The 19,741-nt window shown below is 27.5% G+C and overlaps 1 protein-coding gene across 8 annotated transcripts in view; it reads left to right on the forward strand.

Annotated features, from left to right (window-relative positions):
- LOC107447376 (coiled-coil domain-containing protein AGAP005037) overlaps nt 1-19,741 on the forward strand; it is a 679,334-nt gene that overhangs the window by 281,276 nt on the left and 378,317 nt on the right. For all 8 annotated transcript variants that reach the window (XM_071184692.1, XM_071184693.1, XM_071184694.1 and 5 more), the window contains one exon: nt 17,532-17,600. In XM_071184692.1, coding sequence (XP_071040793.1) covers nt 17,532-17,600 — 69 coding nt within the window. The remainder of the gene's footprint in view (nt 1-17,531; nt 17,601-19,741) is intronic.

Below are 19,741 nucleotides of genomic sequence, written 5' to 3' on the forward strand. Positions count from 1 at the left end.
GGTGTAAAAAAATGCACCTGAAGTAGAAAATAAGGTTATGTTTTGCACCAAAAATGACCTCATTAATAAACTTCAAATTCAATCTCATTTACGCCTTCCAAAATCAATTCCATATGTAACTCAGAAATAATTTTAGTTTAGAACGGGTGAAATTATTCACACCTCAAATTTCATTCTCACACACTTGAAAGCGAGTTGATCAAATCGTAATAATTCATTCTAATCAAAATTGCTTGCAATCACAAATCATTATTGCTTTAAATAGCAATTACGATTACAGTTTTAATTCAAAAATCTGATTGCTCGCAATTATGGTTGTAGTTACTAATTATGGTTTTTCTAACTAATAAAGCAAGAAAACTATTGTTATTAATAAGTTACATTCTGTCCACTTTAGTATCATACGGTTTAAATTTTATACTGTTCTTTGCTTTTTAATAAGAACTCACAAAATAAAATATACTTCATTCTCGGCATCGTGAACATTATGTTGCATTAAGGATTGAAGAATCGTGAAGACCTAATGTTTGGAGAGATGAAATTAAAGAGAAACGAATCCTTTTCTTTATGACCAACTGCATCTTTCTCTTTTGAGCCTTCAGTCTAAAGAAATAAGCAATGCTTTGACCTCTGAAAATGATTATAGTTTCCGCCACTGAATCATCGCTTTTAGATGCTTTTAGCTCTCATCGAATGGGAGGATTTAAAATAATGATTTAGTGATCTCTCTCTCTCTCTCTCTCTCTCTCTCTATATATATATATATATNGATTGGTTCAAAATTACAAGGCTACGGAGTTGAACATTAGTAGTCTTAAACCCATGAAATTGGGTCGGCTGTTCAACGACGGTTATGAAATAAAAATATATATAGGGTAGTGTCGGGTACCCCGCCCACTGTCAATTTCATATGTATAGAATATTTTTTCAAGTCAATGGGCCTTCGGACATTAATTGTTATATTAAAAAAAAGATTATTTTCAAAGTTTCACGTATTTATGCAACTGGTAACATGGTAAACAATAGTTTACCATGTTATATAAATATGTAATAAATAAACTAATTTTGTGATAAAAATGATAAATGAGGTTTATCTATTGTCAATACATTGGTCATTTTCATTTACACCTGAAAAAACAGTCAAAAAACATAATTTTTGTAACTGGGTGGGGCTAGCCGACAAACATGTTTTTTTAAATTTCTATTTTTTCAAGTTAAACTATTATTTTTTTGGTTTATTCTTTTTGCATTATTTAATTAGATGATAAAACAATAGAAACATACAAAAATATTGATTATTACTCAATATTATACAGAAATATAAGCAATACTCCTTAAGTGCTCGGGGCTATCCGACTCTCCCCTATTTGTTTTTAAAAGAACTTTTTCTAAAAAGAGTGGTTTTAAAGTAAATAGATACATACTTACTCGTCTTGCTAAGCAAATGTTGGTAAAAACTTTGTGTGAGCACATTACGTTAGTGTATTTTTTTGAAAAATAAAATCTAAAAACCTATTTTTTTCTAAAAACTTGTTTTTTTTTTAAACTTGTATTTTTATAAAGATCTATAAAAAAATTAGCTTCGTTTTTAAATTTATTATGACAGTTTCCCGAATTCATTAATTCGATTGCGGTTAAATACGAATATTAAAAGGTTGAAAATTAGGTATAAGCATTATATTAATATTAAATTTTATAAAAATATTTTTCATTATTGTAAGTTAATTATTAAGTTCATTATTGTACATTTTCAATATCAATTTTTTTTAATAAAATGAATATGATTATAAACATGTAACTATTTAGCATTTCAACTGCGGAATATATTTAATAGACTTTAAATAACAGTTCGTTGCGTTTTCATAATGCTTCAGAAGTTTAATAAATGTTACTTGACAGTTAAATTATTAACAAAAACGCTATTTTTGGATTAAGTAAAGACGCATTCGAATACCAAACTATACGAAGCTTTTTACATCCGATTCGATTTACCATCAAGATACACTTTCCAAGTTATTCAGTAGATTTTTTTTGTAATCATTTTAAAATAAACTTAAATAATGTAATATTTTGAGAATCTCTTTGAATATTTTAAACATAATACTTTTGTATGGACTGTAATTATCTTTAAATGCAATGCCATATTTTTTCTTATAATTACAATTGCTAATGTATATCTTTTTTTAAAAAAAATTAATGAAGGATTAGATGAATAAACAATGGCTGAATTAAAACACTAGTGGTATGCTTTTATCTATACCAGCGATGACTTACCTTATTCGAAAACAGTGTTGCAAAGAAAATATATTATGCGTGCCACTTTAACATACTTTTTAACATGTTTCTAACATACTAAAAATATAAAAAGGTGAAAAATTTCATTTTATAATCTGATCATAAGATTTTTTTGAAACAATGGTATGCCTTAGGAAAAACATATGAAGCTCAAATAAAGTTTTATTCACAAAGAAAATTAAATGATTATATTGCTATTCTCTCTGCATGAAAATAATTTTATGTATTAGTACATAAATAAAGCGATTTATATTGAAATAATTACATTTAAAGCACAAAAAATGACGAAATAAATGGAAAACAAACCATTATGTCGTAAGTATTAACTTCAAAAGAGCCGGAGTGGCACAGCGGATAGCCTCCACTTGCCTCCCAATGACGTAACCCAGGTTCAAATCCCAGCGATGGCTGGTCGTTATCAATACAATTCCTTTTCTTGCACCAACAACAGTGTTGACGAAAAACATCCTCACTGGAAGATCGATAGTACGTCAGAATCCCCTTGCCGCCGGACTAACCATGGGTGGTTTTCATGATTTTCCTTTCCATATAACGCAAATGTGTGTTAGTTTCATTAAAAAGTCTTCCACGATGGCTTATCTGTCCCAAAGTTGGATTTAGGGCCTTCTGGGTTGGGTTCAAAATTACAAGGCTACGGATTAAACATTAATGTTTATAAATACGAAAATGGGTCGGATGTTCAGAGCTGGTTACAAAATAAGAGAAAAACTTCCATAAAGATCTACAAAGTGAGCCGAAATAATAAATTTAAGGTAACAATCATGGAGTAATAATTTTTGCTTAAAAAGTGTGTTTAATATAACGTCTTATGAAGCGAAGACAATTCTGGTATCAGTTATTTTATCTCCCTATCAGCCAATAACTATACTTGTTCTAATCTCCATCTCGAAAACTGTCCTGCAAGAACTAATTTATAATAGAACCTTTTTTATTTCTCTCTTTTTACGATCTAAACTTTAAATCTAGTCTTTCATGAAACTTCGCTGTGCTAATCAATTTTTTAGGGCCTCTTCCGTTTTTCTTTTTTTCTTTTCTTTAAAGTGCCGTCAATTACAGGAAGTAGTTTTAACTCCGGAAAGTCTTAAAATCCTTAAAAATGTGAAGAACAACTTGTTGCCAAAAAAAAATTAAGCAAAAGCTGTAAAAAGTTTTTGTCATTAAAAGCAGAAAATTGACTTCAGTGTTGATTAGAAATGTAATATATTTTCTAAGCGTATTTTGTAATAATTGCCTGTGATAAATTAATTCTTTTTTAAAAAAATATTTTACTTTTAGTTGTAATTTATATTTTATTAATAAATAATATTGTTTAAAAATATGGAAAGACGAACAATAATGAATATTCCATTGGATTTTTTTAAAAATTAAAACTAAACTTGTCTTACAAAACTTGTTAAGAAACTTGATTCATAGCACATTGTAACAGTAACAACGAGAATTTTTAAAATAAAAGAGAAACAAAACTGTTCTAACTTGACGAGTCATTTTTGCTGTCAATTGGCGCGGAAAAGAGATTAAAATCAACTAAAATAATTTTTTTTAAAAATTTAATTGTAAAATAAATCCTAACAATAATGAAGCACGTTTCATTTTATCCAACTAATAAACAACCGATTCAAATTTTTTTTCGTTTGCTTTATTGGCTTCAATAATGTTCCATCACAGTTTGAAATTTTTTTGTTTTGTTTTATCGAACTTAAATATGAGTTAAAGACCCCTCTTGCGTGTTTTTTTATATTTATAAACATATATTCTTATTGCTATAATTAGGGAAATATTTAACTAGTCGAAAATATTGTCACTGAGTAAGTAGTTAGGTTAAATGGAACAATTGGTTATTTTGCCAAAAAACTTTATTTTTCTCCCCATTATCTCTCTTTTATGAAAGCTTCCATTTAAAGTAATGCCGTACCTTAGTTTCGTTAAACAATGTTATTTTCTCATATAAACTAAATAAAAATATAGGAAAATGAAGCAATATCGATCTTCAGTTTTTGAGAAACACTTGCGAAGAGTATACATACATTTTCTTTGTCTCCTCACTTAGAAAAGAAGACACATATATGTAATAGACATGTCACCAAAAGTTGCCAGGCATAGACATTTTCTTTCAATTGTTCTCGTTTGATGAGTGTTTTTTAGTTGATCTTATCTTCATTTAAATTACTTTGATAGAGATGTCTAAGCTGATGTCACTTTACTTACCTGTCCACTGGCAATCTATCAATGATCAATCTGTTAGCAACCAATAGGAATACGTTTCTATTGAGATGGGAATACGTATCGTCTAATAAGAATAGTGTAAATGGCTAGTTGCCATTTACAACACAAAATTTCGACTATTGATTGATTGATTCCACTTAAGGATGTAGTTCTGCCTCTGACTAGGAATGCTGTTATTTCATAACTTATAAAACGTTAGCTCTTTCTGCCGGCTGTGGCAATTAAGTTTTTTTTTTCTAGCTTCTATGTGTTTATTTAATTTAAAATGAAAAATATCTTGTTAAATCAAAACTTATTACACACCATAAGACATTTTCTGTCTATTGCGATCAATATTTTTTAAAAATTATTTTTATAATTGATAAAATTAAAAAGTTTCGTTTCTTGATAGCTTATGGAACATTATAGCAACCGTTCGGAAAAGGTATTCCGTGGAACCCTATAGCTCCATGGCCGGACATTTATTTTATTTTATTTTTTTAATTAACAGTAATGACTTTTGAAACTTGCATTTACGTTTATGTCCAACCAATAATCTATAATCTATTTAAAATTTCAATCATTTATATAATGTGCATGAAAAAAGGAATAGCACATGAACAAAACAAAAAAAATTCTGATGAAATTACTGTATTGTTTGGTAATTTTATCACAAATAAAATCCTACTTCTTGTTAATGAAACCAAAATATACAGTATTTAAACCATTTATTTGGCAATTTTTAAATATGGGAAGGGCTTATCGGAAATTCTGGTTTTCTGTTAATTTTAACCATACTTTTTTCTCAATGAAGATATTTTCTGTCGATTGTAGCCACTGCAAGATTTTTCTAGTTACTTTTTTTGTTGATAAAATGGAAATTTTTCGTTATTTCTTAACTGATGAGACATTCTCCGTCGATTGTCTTTAATGTTTTGAGTTAATTTCATCATTGGCAATACGGAAATGTTTGTTATTTCATAACTTATAAAACTTTATAAACTATTTTCCGCCGATTGCGACCAATTTAAGCTTTTTAAGTTACCTGTTTTAATGATAATATGGAAAATTTTCTTGAAACATTTCTTGTCTTCTTTTCTTGAAAACTCTTGAAACATTTTTGACATTTCTGGCCGATTGTTGTTAATATATACTTTTCCAGTTTCTTCTATTATTGATAAAATGGTAAAGACCTCGTTATCCCCTTTTCTTGATTACTTTTTTATTGATAATATGATAAAATTTATACTTTTGCAACTTTTGAAGTATTATAAGACATTTAGCCGACTATGATTAATGTAAACCTTCATTTGTTTTCGCATGCAAATGAAGAATTTTATCATCTGCCATGAGACATTTTTGATTGACAATTAGCATTTTTTTACAGATAATTTTATTATTAACATAAATTGGATTTCTTATACTTTGCAGCTTTGAGAACCTCATAATACATTTTCCGGTGATTGAGGAGGAAAAAAAAAAGAATTTAAAAAACAGAGTATTTAGTATTTTTAAGTCCTTTTATTTTTATGTAATTTGATAAAAATAAAATTACATCATATTCCACGCTATCCAAGTGAAGTTCTTTTATTTTAATGCAGAATTAGAATAACATCATTCTCAAGATTGCTTTCTCCTCTAGCTTAAGAAAATCCCTCTATAAAATAAACAACCTAAATGCCGGGGGCGTGTTTCGAATTTCAGACTTTCATGTTTACGCGATAGCTTGTTGTGTGGCATCTTAAAACGCACCATATTTCATTTTTCCTATCTCATTTTCGTCGCGCTGTCGGTAAACCTCAACACCCTGTCGGAGATGGATTTACTAGGGAATCATCTATCACAGAGAAAAATCTCTCGACATTTCAGTGATAAATAGTTCGCTGATGATTTGCCCTATTTTTTGAGAGTAAGGAACAACAAACAGAAGCAGAACAACAACAAAAGAAATTATTATAAATCAATCATGAAGATCAGATGTAACCAAATGCATTTTTAGCACTTGTGTACTTCGTTAATTTTTACTTATTAATATTTTAATTATTTATATTTTAATGATTCATATTCTTAATCTTTTAACAGTATTGATATCAAGTTTCTTTACGTTGCGAATGAAATTAAACGACTAATTTTTGAGTGATACTAATTTTGACAAATTTTTGAGTAATTTTCGACTTTTCAGTGATAAATAGTTCACTGATAATTTGCCCTATTTTTTGAGAGTAAGGAACAACAAACAGAAGCTTAAGTATTTGAGGGATACTAGATTATTATAAATCAATTATGAAAATCAAATGTAACCAAATGCATTTTTAGCACTTGTGTACTTTGTTAATGTTTTACTTATTTATATTTTAATTATTTATATTTTATTGATTTTATATTTTTAATCTTTTAACAGTATTGATATCAAGTTTCTTTACGTTGCAAATGAAATTAAGCGACTAATTTTTGAGCATTGCTTGATCCGAGCGAAATGGCACCAATCAAATGATTCAATGAAAAAGTTTCATTGGATTCTAGTGGATTTTTTATTTTTCGAATTATATTATATGTTCACTGTATCGTATCAAAATAGTACCGAAACAAATAATAGTCGAACTTGAAAACCCCATGAATACAAAATTACAGGTGCAAATTTCATAGTCTTAAAAATGCACTGTCTCGAGAAAGAAACGTATGGTATAGATGCTCGTAGGCTGACGGTAGGATACGAACCGTGAACCTTTAGGTTCGTAGTAGGATGCACTAATCACAATAATTGTTCATCCTTGTCCAGGGAGATTTAGGAAGCATTGTATCGTGTCCATTCGTTCAGAAGTTTTTAAGATATATTATATTATATTATATTATATTATATTATATTATATTATANATTGCTAATGTAAATATTATCGAGAAGATTTGTTTTACCCTCTTTTATTTTTAATTATAACTTGAAAACTATTAAACAAATCCTTTTCAAATTTTCATTTATTAATACATTAATCATTAAAATAAAACTTTTGTTTTCTATTTCTTATGATAGTTATCTCTGATTAGGTATTTATGTCTCAAATGTTCAATTTATACCATGTAGTTTCTACTCCATTACATGGTAATCTAATCATTTGATCAAAAAATATTCAGAACTCTTAAAGATTTTCGATTGCTAATGTAAATATTATCGAGAAGATTTGTTTTACCCTCTTTTATTTTTAATTATAACTTGAAAACTATTAAACAAATCCTTTTCAAATTTTCATTTATTAATACATTAATCATTAAAATAAAACTTTTGTTTTCTATTTCTTATGATAGTTATCTCTGATTAGGTATTTATGTCTCAAATGTTCAATTTATACCATGTAGTTTCTACTCCATTACATGGTAATCTAATCATTTGATCAAAAAATATTCAGAACTCTTAAAGATTTTCGATTGCTAATGTAAATATTATCGAGAAGATTTGTTTTACCCTCTTTTATTTTTAATTATAACTTGAAAACTATTAAACAAATCCTTTTCAAATTTTCATTTATTAATACATTAATCATTAAAATAAAACTTTTGTTTTCTATTTCTTATGATAGTTATCTCTGATTAGGTATTTATGTCTCAAATGTTCAATTTATACCATGTAGTTTCTACTCCATTACATGGTAATCTAATCATTTGATCAAAAAATATTCAGAACTCTTAAAGATTTTCGATTGCTAATGTAAATATTATCGAGAAGATTTGTTTTACCCTCTTTTATTTTTAATTATAACTTGAAAACTATTAAACAAATCCTTTTCAAATTTTCATTTATTAATACATTAATCATTAAAATAAAACTTTTGTTTTCTATTTCTTATGATAGTTATCTCTGATTAGGTATTTATGTCTCAAATGTTCAATTTATACCATGTAGTTTCTACTCCATTACATGGTAATCTAATCATTTGATCAAAAAATATTCAGAACTCTTAAAGATTTTCGATTGCTAATGTAAATATTATCGAGAAGATTTGTTTTACCCTCTTTTATTTTTAATTATAACTTGAAAACTATTAAACAAATCCTTTTCAAATTTTCATTTATTAATACATTAATCATTAAAATAAAACTTTTGTTTTCTATTTCTTATGATAGTTATCTCTGATTAGGTATTTATGTCTCAAATGTTCAATTTATACCATGTAGTTTCTACTCCATTACATGGTAATCTAATCATTTGATCAAAAAATATTCAGAACTCTTAAAGATTTTCGATTGCTAATGTAAATATTATCGAGAAGATTTGTTTTACCCTCTTTTATTTTTAATTATAACTTGAAAACTATTAAACAAATCCTTTTCAAATTTTCATTTATTAATACATTAATCATTAAAATAAAACTTTTGTTTTCTATTTCTTATGATAGTTATCTCTGATTAGGTATTTATGTCTCAAATGTTCAATTTATACCATGTAGTTTCTACTCCATTACATGGTAATCTAATCATTTCATCAAAAAATATTCGGAACTTTTGAAGATTTTCGATTGCTAAGTGATTTCATTGTTGGGGTTCTGAATACAGTTGAATAACTTAATCAGTATTTAATTATTATTAGCAGACATTTACTGTGTAACTAATGATCGGTAATTAATTAATCAACTGGATTACTGAAAATACTTTAGAAAAATACCTAGTATATGCCTAGTGTAGCACTAGTGTGACATTAACAATCGAATCAAATCATATTAATATATTTAAATTAATTAATATAATATATTTAAATTTAATATTTAATATAAAATGAGGTATTAATATCAAATGATTTGATTATTCAATGAATTAGCAATTGATTTTTTTGTTAAATAAAACATGGAACGTGGTAAATTTTTTTGGATTTTGTTAAGTAATATAAATTTTACACGAACAGCAATATATCATGCACACCTTGCAATCTTAATTTATATTTCATTCGTAAAAATTTTTTTAAAATTTTAAATTTTTTGCAGTATTATCCGTTTGCAAAATTTAAAATCAAAGACCGCAATTCTGTAATTACTATTTAAATTGGTGAAACTAATATTCTAAATACAAATAATGTTATTCTAGTACAATTTTTTCCCCTCCTTAATGATTCAATAAGCAAAGTAAGTGTCGAATTTAGTTTATTAGGAAGAATATTTTGTTTAACTTATTTTAAATGTATTAAAAGAAAATATTTTTAAACTTTTTTTTCTCTTGCATAAAATTTTATCTTTGTAAGTACTGTTGTTATTTGTACCGAAGAAAAGTTCTTTCTCTTTTATTTTATTAAAATAAAGAATTTTTGAAACTGTGCTATACAGTTGCATATGAAATACATTTCGTATTGTAATCTTTTTTTAGAAAAAAAAATACGCAATTATATAAATAAAAAAATTACTCGAAACTATATACTATAAAAAAAACGTATTATAAAAATACCTAAATATAAAACTATTAGTATAAATTTATGTATTTCATGCATTAAAGCTATAAGTAGTTTACTGCACTACTTTGTTAAATGTTAAAAAATACCAACGTTTACAAAGAAATAAAAAATTTATTTAATATCCAGACCCATTTTTATTATTTTTATTTTTTAAGTACGAATAGAAAATGATGTTGCCCTATCAAATTTATTTTGAAAATTCAGAAAAAGATTGTAATAAAATTCTAAAATAAATTTAATTTGTTTATAGTTTTTTAGTTAAAATTATTTCATTTTTTCGTATATTTTTATTTTATTCATATCTTTTAAAAATGAGCACCCTCTATCAAGGATTATTAACAAAAATGTAAGTTAAATCCCTAAGATTTCTCTCGTATTTAATGTGTTTTGGTGCTGCCATCTACTATTCATTATTTTACTTAAAATACTAGCTTAAAAAGTTTAATCTCTAATAATATTGTTTTTATGTAACTAGGCAAGAATTAATATTGTTTTTATATTACTAGGCATGCATATTGTGCCAAAAGATAAAACTTTTTTTATACCAATATTTAAACATATAATTTAACCAGCCACAATAAATTACGAAACTTTAGTCTTTGTCTGCAAAATGCTTTGATCTGAAGAAAACTTTTACTTTGAAATTATAAATAAATAAATTTACTAAATTTTAATTAAACAAATTGAAAGTTATAAACAAATAGTTATTTTTATTAATAAACAGACTTACTTTAAAAATTTTGATACGGTACAAATACTTTTTTAATGTTATTTAAATAAATTATTATTATTTTTTCCCTTTTTATTACAAGGTAAATTCTTCGAATTTGGTTTCGACTTATTTATTTCTTAGTGAGCCTCTCTCTTTTTAACTTACTCACCGATTCTGGTTAAAAGCAGTTTTATTTTTTTATGTTTTTTACTTTCATTAAATTTAGTTTACAATCGAAGCGGAACTGAATTCTAAAAACACTTACGAGAGCTTAAAATTTTTTTTTCTCTTATAGAAAGTAGAGAATATTAGTAAAATTTCATTTGTAGTAAGTTTTGATTCACTTTATCATCTGAATCTTATAAATTTTCTTCAAAATGCGTATAAATCTTTCAGATTACGAGTACACTGTTTCTTTAATTAATTTATTATACAATTGGCCCCATGCAATTAGTTCAGAAATCAATTTTAAAGTTGTTTTTGTATGCTAACTCTTCATTCTCTTACTTTTAAATGCTTTGTAAATAGAGTTTAAGTTGTACAAACATCTTATAAATTAAAACGAAACTTTTGTAATCTGAAAAATATGTTAATACAAAAAAAAGTTATCAGTGGAAATGCTTTTTTTATATGCCTTTTATCAACTGTGAAAAACATTGAAAAACTTTAGACCAATATTTACAGCTGTCTATGTTCAGAAGAATTTATTTATTTTTAATTATTAATATTTTATTATTATAATTATTTTATTATTAAACTGTCAAGTCATTTATTTTGTTAAAATTTTACTCATATTCAACAAATCTGAATTCCATTTTTAACATCTTTTATGGAATTTATGAAGATACTGCGATGGTGCATAATAATTTTAAGAACTTTTATTAATAAATTGTAAATGTGATTTTTAAGGGTTGTAAAAAATTTAATAATATCTTAAAAGTTTTTAATGAAATGTTCGTTTCGTTTTATTTATTTATTTGTTTTAATTAAAAAATGCCAAGAAAAGCTACTTGGAAATGAATAAACAGCTACGCGAAAATCTCCTCATTTAAAAATGAATAGTTGCATGAAAATACTCAATTTCAGGAAAATCTGCGAAATAAGAATGAATAGCTTTACGAAAATTCTTCATAAAAATGTACTCACATTTAAAATCGGCTTTTATAAGTATGAATACCAACACGAATGCCTCATATAGAAATTTATTAACTAAACAGGAACCCTTCATTATAAAAAAATATACTCGCATAAAAACAAATAGCTAGACAATAATTCTTCACTACACAGAGATCTATTTAGTTAAAAATGGATAGCTCTACACCAGTGTTTCCCAAAGTGTAGTACGCGTACCCCCAGGGGTACGGGAACAGTTTAGCGGGGGTACGTGTTCTTATGCGAAATATCTTGCAACAAACGAAAATTTCAAAAAAAATTATTTAAAAACAAAGCTAGCCATAAAAATTTACGATTGCGTATTTTTCTATTGGCTACTTTTTGCAAATTTAACAGTTAATAATTAATGATGTCAACAGCCAGTTGTGATTTTTAACTTTTGTGCAATTTTTTTATAGTATAAAATACATTCATTTTTTATTAGGGGAACACAATGTTACGAAATTTGGAAAGGGTACACGAAAGTCATAAGTTTGGGAAACACTGCTTTACACTAATCTTCCTGTACACGAAAGTCTCATCGAATATTAGTCTCATCTATTAGAAAGTCTCATCTACTCGGAATCTTTCACTATACGAAAATACACTCTCATTAGAATGAATAGCTACACGAAAATCAATTCATTAGAGGATGAATTGCTACACGTAAATCCTCTAGTAAAATCTGCTCTTATAAGGCTGAATGCCTACATATAAATGTCTCGCATAGGAATGATTAACTAAACGGAAGCCCTTTATTATCAAAAAAAAAAAAAAAAAAAAAAAAAGAAAAAAANAAAAAAAAAAAAAATACTCACTTAAGAACAAAAAGCTACACAATTACTCTTCACTGCATGGAGATCTATTCAAATAAAGATAGATAGCTTTACGCTAATTTTCCTCTACACGAAAACCTCATCGGATAAAAATAAATAACTACACAAAATTTGACTCGGAATCTTTCACTATACGCAGTAGCTACATGAAAATCAATTCATTAGAGGATGAATAGCTGCACGAAAATCCTCTAGTGAATTAAGATCTGCTCTTATAAGGCTGAATGCCAACGCGAAAACCTAGTATAAGAATGAATTACAGTCATATAAGAAGAAATAGTTACACGATACTTCCCTGCACGGAAATCTGTTCACAAGAATGTATAAGCTTTACATAAATCTTCCACTAAACCAGTGGTTACCAACTGCGGGCCACATCCGGCCCGTGAAACCTTTTTTTGTGGCCCGCGAACTAAAATATGTTAGTTTTCACTTTTTGCGGACAATTTTCGTAAAAAATCTATATGGGTTTAAATTACTTCTCTTTCGTTAAGAAACCCTAATTTCTTCGTTTCTGTTAAATGTAACATACCAACGGCTCAAAAAATTTATTTCTCAGGTTTTACATCCAAGAAAATATTTATTCAAATACAAAAATCGTGTATGTTGCTTAAAAATCTACTTCTAATTTAATTTGCAATTCAATACGTTTGTTTTGTACAACTTAATAAAAATCTGACAGTACTATTTAATGTTCCTTCAAACATAAAAGAGTCCTAGATAAAATTTTGATAACGTTGCTGCCCGCCATTTGACAGGTGTTTTTAATTACGGCCCCGGCCTCATGTAAGTTGAAAACCCCTGCACTAAACGAAAATCTCGAATAAAAATAAATATCTGTACTAAATTCTATTCGGAATGATTTTCAATTACAACTACTACCATGATGGCTGAAATCGTCAAGCTGCCTACCTTTAAGTCATATATTTATGTATAAAATTAAATAATTGAAATAAAAGCAAAATAAAATATTATTATTTATGATGATATATAACATTTTCTTTTCTAAAATTTCCAAAGTTATAGATTTAAATATATCTATATATATATACAAATTTGCTTGAACTTTTAGTGTTAAAGTTACCAACAAAAGTGTTGCTGACATTTTTCTAAATTAAGTCAACTCTCTGCAGTATTCATTGAATATATTATACACATAAAATGCTATAGCGTGCAGTCTGGTTTGGGGGAGGATAAGACTTCACTGATTTTTTACTTAATTCTTCTCTGGAATAACTTTTTAGTTTGACAGTGATGAATGATCAGGTTGTTGGATGGAATGCTTTCTGAAAACTAAAAAGGAAATTCTATTCCAGGCTGGTAGACCCTCATTAATGATTCTTTTTACAAAATTTGACGTCCAGGACGTTAAACAATGCTTATTCTATCCCGGTTTTGTAATTACGAAGGTTTAATCGTATGACTTATGAAAAGTTCATGTCGTAAATTGACATCAAATGTTCTGTTTCCTATTTTATTATTATTTTTTTACCTCCTTTGTTTCATTTAAGGTCTTTAAAGGAAGATTATAAATTTTTTTTAATGACTCATTTAATATATATATACAATAGAGCTGTGTGATTTATCTCGAAATATGGATATTTTTTTATTATAGCCATAATGATAGGTAAAATTTATACTTACGATGCAACGTGAATACATTAATATTAAGAATACAATAATTATTGACAGTTGTAAATATCAAACACGATAATACCGAGGTGATTATTGACAACGACAAAGAATGAACGTGATATTATCGTGAAGATAGATAAGTATGAAATACGATTTTATTTAAAAAATGGCCTGCCTAACGCAATAAAAAAAATAAATAGTAAATCTAGGCTTATATAATTTTTTTAAATTTTGTAATTGGTTTTTCACACATTAAGATGTGATTTTCATTATAATAAGGGCTCAAATGGATCTGATAGATGTCCCACAGTGGACTGATCGTTAAGACACGGTTCCCAGCAGATCACCGAAGTCAAGAATCGCTGGCTGCGGTCAGTGTGCGGGTGGGTGACCACTTGGATCAGTCTGCGTAGGGATCGAGGGTGTGCGGTATTGGTCCTCGTTAAACTGTGCTACCGTAAAGTGTTCGACTTCCCGTGCAGGTCGTTGGGCTACCGAAGCGGGCGTGCCATCCCCTCTGCAGAGGATCAAAACTGTGATGGCATGTCTTCGGATCATCCTCAAGGATGTTTCCCAGACCGTCGCCAATAGCCCATTGTGCAGCTCTAGTGCGACGTAAATGAACTACAACTACAACTGGAACTGATATATGCTTCATAACTAATGCGTTGTAAAAGTTACAATAGAAAACCGTAAACACTCATTTAAGCTTGTGTGAATCATTTTTAATGTAAAATTTCATATTATGTCTTAAATGTTATTTTGGATTATGCTTTGTTTTAAGGTTTAAATAATTGTTAATATTACAAAATTTATTATCGATTGAACTTGTTATAGAATATTGTTGTCGCACTTTTTTTTGTTAAATAGTTAGAATAACAAATTCTACTTTTATTCATTTACAATTGACAGTTCTGTTAAAAAACGACATGTATGTTGTTGTACAATGATCAGTTTTCAAGCTTTAATCCACTTCTCAATTGCCTCCAAAAGCTAACAATCTATTTTCTAATCTTCTATAACAGAATTCGCGATGAAAAGCTTCTCCCACCGTAAAGCGTCCTCTTAAGTTGGCTAACACCGAAATATGGAGAAAAAATAAAGCCCATTATGCAGCTAATGTAACGTATGCGGAAAAAAAAAGCAGCGACCGATTGTTAAAAAATCACAATCGTAGTAAACTTACAATTGGCCAATCCATAATATTAGCATGTCATCACGTCGATGAATTCTACAACGAGAAGATCTTTGTCGGAAGGTTTGCCAGCTAGATCTTCATATCTTAATCCCATAAAGAATGCTCAAGTCTACTTTGACAAACAATTTGCTGCTTTGAGTTCTCGACGATTGCTACATAAGCTGGAACACATGTCACTCCATGTCGGATCTACCATCCCCTAATTCGGTGTATTTCGCATATGCACGTAAATGTGACTCGCGTGTGTGCAAACATTTCGTCCTGAATTTAGTTTCTAAGCATTTTCCTTCGATCTTGGGCAATCTGAAGCAGCTTGAATGGGCTCTTAATTTCCAATTTGTAATTGATTTCTTAGAGTGTAAATATGATCTGATAAGAAATAATTTTTTTAACTGTATTTTCAAAACTATAACAATCCGCTTACGGAGAGTATCTACAATTCGTGAAAGTGCCATAGCTTCGGGAGAAAAAAAATTTGACGCATGTGCAAACAAATAACAATTTGCGAAATTCTTTAACATTTTCCCGAATGTATTTCGTGAGAATTTATTTTTATCAACTTTTTTTTCTATTATATGACCCAATGTAATTGGTATTCCAACGAAACATAAACTGTTTTATCAACCGCAGATATTCCCCCTTTGTTAAAAGAATGGAGTATATACAACTTCCTGCTTTTTCGGATATCTTCGAGCCGAGCTAACGACTCTTAAGTTGTTGAAAGATGTTGAGTCATCCCTTTAATTATAACACTAAGTTCACAAACGCTTAGTCCTCATCTCTTATAATTTCGCTTCAGTTCTGAAGATCTTTCTCTCTTTGCACGTTTAGTTTTCAAATCGTTTGCTCTTGTTAAATTCTGGATATCTTTAATCTGTTTCATTTTCGTTTGCATAGAACAAATAAGGAAAATTTCAATATGTAAATATTTTTTTCGTCAATTATGGAGCTGACTTTCTAATTGTAGCTACATTTTGGATATTTTAAGTGGCTGTTAAGTTGTTATGTGCTTGAATGTACAAAAGGATACTAAAATGTAAAGATATTTGACAGTGTTTTTGTGTTCATGATTTACGTGAAACTTAAACCAATTTTGGAACGTAAGTTATCATTATTACTTAATAAGCATTATTTTTTCAAATGAATTTTTGTTTTAAATATTGCAAGTACATTTATTAGGTATGGTATATTTATAAATTTAAGTATTCTGCATAATTTTACCCATTAAAATAATTGATATAAAAATACGTCACAAGCGTGATTGAATTTTAAAAAAATATATGAATTTTAAAATTCTTTTAAAAACCGTTGATCAAAAGAGATTTTAACAATTGGACAGCAATTGTTTATATTATTATTTATTTATAACAAATAATCATAATACATATTTATTACAAACTACCGTAATTTTGTTAGTGCTTTCAAAAAATGAGTTGTATAAAATAAAATTGAATTTATACTTCGCAAGTATTACTTTCTAATTTATTTCTTTTTCTTTGCTGCTGAAAAATATTTCATGTTTAAAACGGTATCACGCAATTCATATTTTATGCATGAGGAACGCTTTATATTCGCAATTATAATTTTTAATGTCATGAATTTCCATTTGTATTATATATTTTAATCACATCCATTATATTTACTACTTCTTTCTTATTAAATTTGCTTTTTTTAGACTAGGTTGAAATATATTTGGACTGAAAACATTAAACAATATTTTATAAATTAAGAATAGATTTTTTCAGTTTAATTTAACTATTTTTACCAATGAAGGATTAGCGAGAAACAAATAAAATATTGCATGAAAGACAAATCTATGAATTTAAGTGATTGTGCTTATTTGTGTAATTAGGTTGAAATGTATTTGGACTGAAAACATTAAACTATATTTCATAAATTAAGAATGGGTTTTTTCAGTTTAATTTAACTATTTTTACCTATGAAGGATTAGTGATAAACAAGTAAAATATTGCATGAAAGACAAATCTGTGAATTTAAGTGATTGTGATTATTTATATTGTTCTAAAACTGTTATTTTTGCTTTTTCAGAGAGCGACTGGGCGGTGGAGGATAATAAGGGTGGTGGTAGGGGAGGTGGAGGTCCTCCAACAATCAGACGTGAGTACTCTATTTATTTAACATATTTTAGTATTAAAGCATCAGCAATATAAATCATTAAACATACATCTTAATATAAACATCTATGTACTATAATTAAATACGAATACGGGTAAATTGCACGTGTTTCTGGCTCTATGCATACACCAAAAACCTCAGTAATTTTCACCGAAGCGCTTTGGTAATAATTTTGGTAAATTTTGTAAACGTGGTAAAAATAAAATTTAATGAATGAAAAACAATAAAATAATGTAATAAATTAAAATTTAATAAATAATGTAAGTTTAATAAATAAAATTTTGGTAAACGTGACAATATTTGGTAATTTTATTATGATTTCTTTCATGGCATGAAGTCCATTTATTCGGTTAAATTTACTTTTCAGTTTTGTATTTTTTCTAAATGTTTGGTAATAAGAACTATAATTTTAAAAAACCAGAATTCCCGGTTAATCGTTACCATATGAACGGAAAAATTACTAAATGAATGGTTCATATATATACCATATATGCTGTTTTTATCATCGGAATGATGATTTTGTTTTACCGGAAATGTTATTACGAAACAGTACTGTAATTTTACCAAAATTGTTTTCTTTGTGTACTATGACTCCAGTTTCTTATTGATGTAGTCATTTAGTACTTAATTATGGTGATTTTAGGAATAATTCTGAAATTTCTAATACTCTTAAGGAATGAATCTAAGATTTTACATTTAGCAATAACCTTACATTTTTTTTTCGCGTTAAATATTCTCTGAATCCTACAGGAAGCCCTTCTATCACAAGTTAAATATAGAGAACTCGTAACGACTTTAAAGGAAGACCATAAAATCATTCGGCGCTCTTTTCATTTCTTTTACAGCGTTCCGGCCTTTAATTTATCCGCCAAATTAATATGTCAATTATCTCAGCACTACCATGATCTTAGATAGATTTCTGATCGTCACCATAGCAACGATGGGCGTTAAGATCTGAAAGCAGACGTTTTGACTCCATTAAAGCCCAAACTCAGATAAAAAGATGATCAAATTTTCATCTTCTTCATCAATTAAATACATTTAATTTAAAACCGCATTAACCAACCATTCCTTTTCAATATTTTAAATGTGTTGCTTTGGATTCGGTTAAAATTAGCATTTTATTATATTAGCATAAATTAATTATCTGTTTAATTTTTGTTTATTAAATATTATTGTCAACGGTTGTGTTTGATTATTATTTAATAGGTTATGTTCATTTAAAATTTCTCTACATCTCGTTGGGAATTAAACTGAACTCGTTTTATAGTTTTTATTTATTTATGAAGTTTATGTAATGCTCAATTAAAATAAATGAACAATTTTGTACTGTGTAATTGGAAATAGGAGAAATTCTTTTATTTCTTCTAATTTAAAAGAATGCATTTTCCACGAACAATTATACATTTATTTTTAGTAAAGCTAATTTAATATTTCTGTCCTGCTTTCTAAGAGTGCTTGATTTTATTTAACCTAAATAGTGTTTTTCATTAAGGGTTTCTTTGAAATTTACAATTAAAGCAGCATATTCTGAATTGTTAAAGTTGCTGACGTCTGTAAAGATTTGAGATTAATTAATAATTAATAATAAATATTAATTAATGAATTAATAAAGATTGATTAATAATGATTATTTATTAATTGATTATTATTACTTAGTTAATTAATTGATTAATTAATATAGATTAATTCGTTTAAACTATTCGGAGCATGCATCACTGGTTACGAATTTCGGGATAAAGAAAGTATTTTTTTTTTTCTGTTTGAAAAAAATAAGTGAAAAAAGAGAAATGTGTTATGGTGTAAAATAAAAAGAAAAGAAAAAAAAAGGGACACATTTGTTAACTTTTTGATTTGGATTTCTTTATTACGTCTCGCTTTTTTTCCTTTTACACTGCCAATGAATTTTACTGATGCTGCCGACAGGGTGCCTGCACTTTTTACCTAATTTGATCAGGAATTTCTTATAGTGCAGTCTATTCATACAACCATTGTGAATATAATATGTGGTTAAGTAACATTGTGGTTAAATAACGCAGACTTAACACAGTTTCAAATATTATCAGTAACAACTAAAACACTATTTAAGTGTTTGGTATATTTAATATGAATTCATTAAACAG

This window comes from Parasteatoda tepidariorum, chromosome 8, assembly GCF_043381705.1.
Source record: "Parasteatoda tepidariorum isolate YZ-2023 chromosome 8, CAS_Ptep_4.0, whole genome shotgun sequence".
NCBI classification, from domain to species: domain Eukaryota; kingdom Metazoa; phylum Arthropoda; class Arachnida; order Araneae; family Theridiidae; genus Parasteatoda; species Parasteatoda tepidariorum.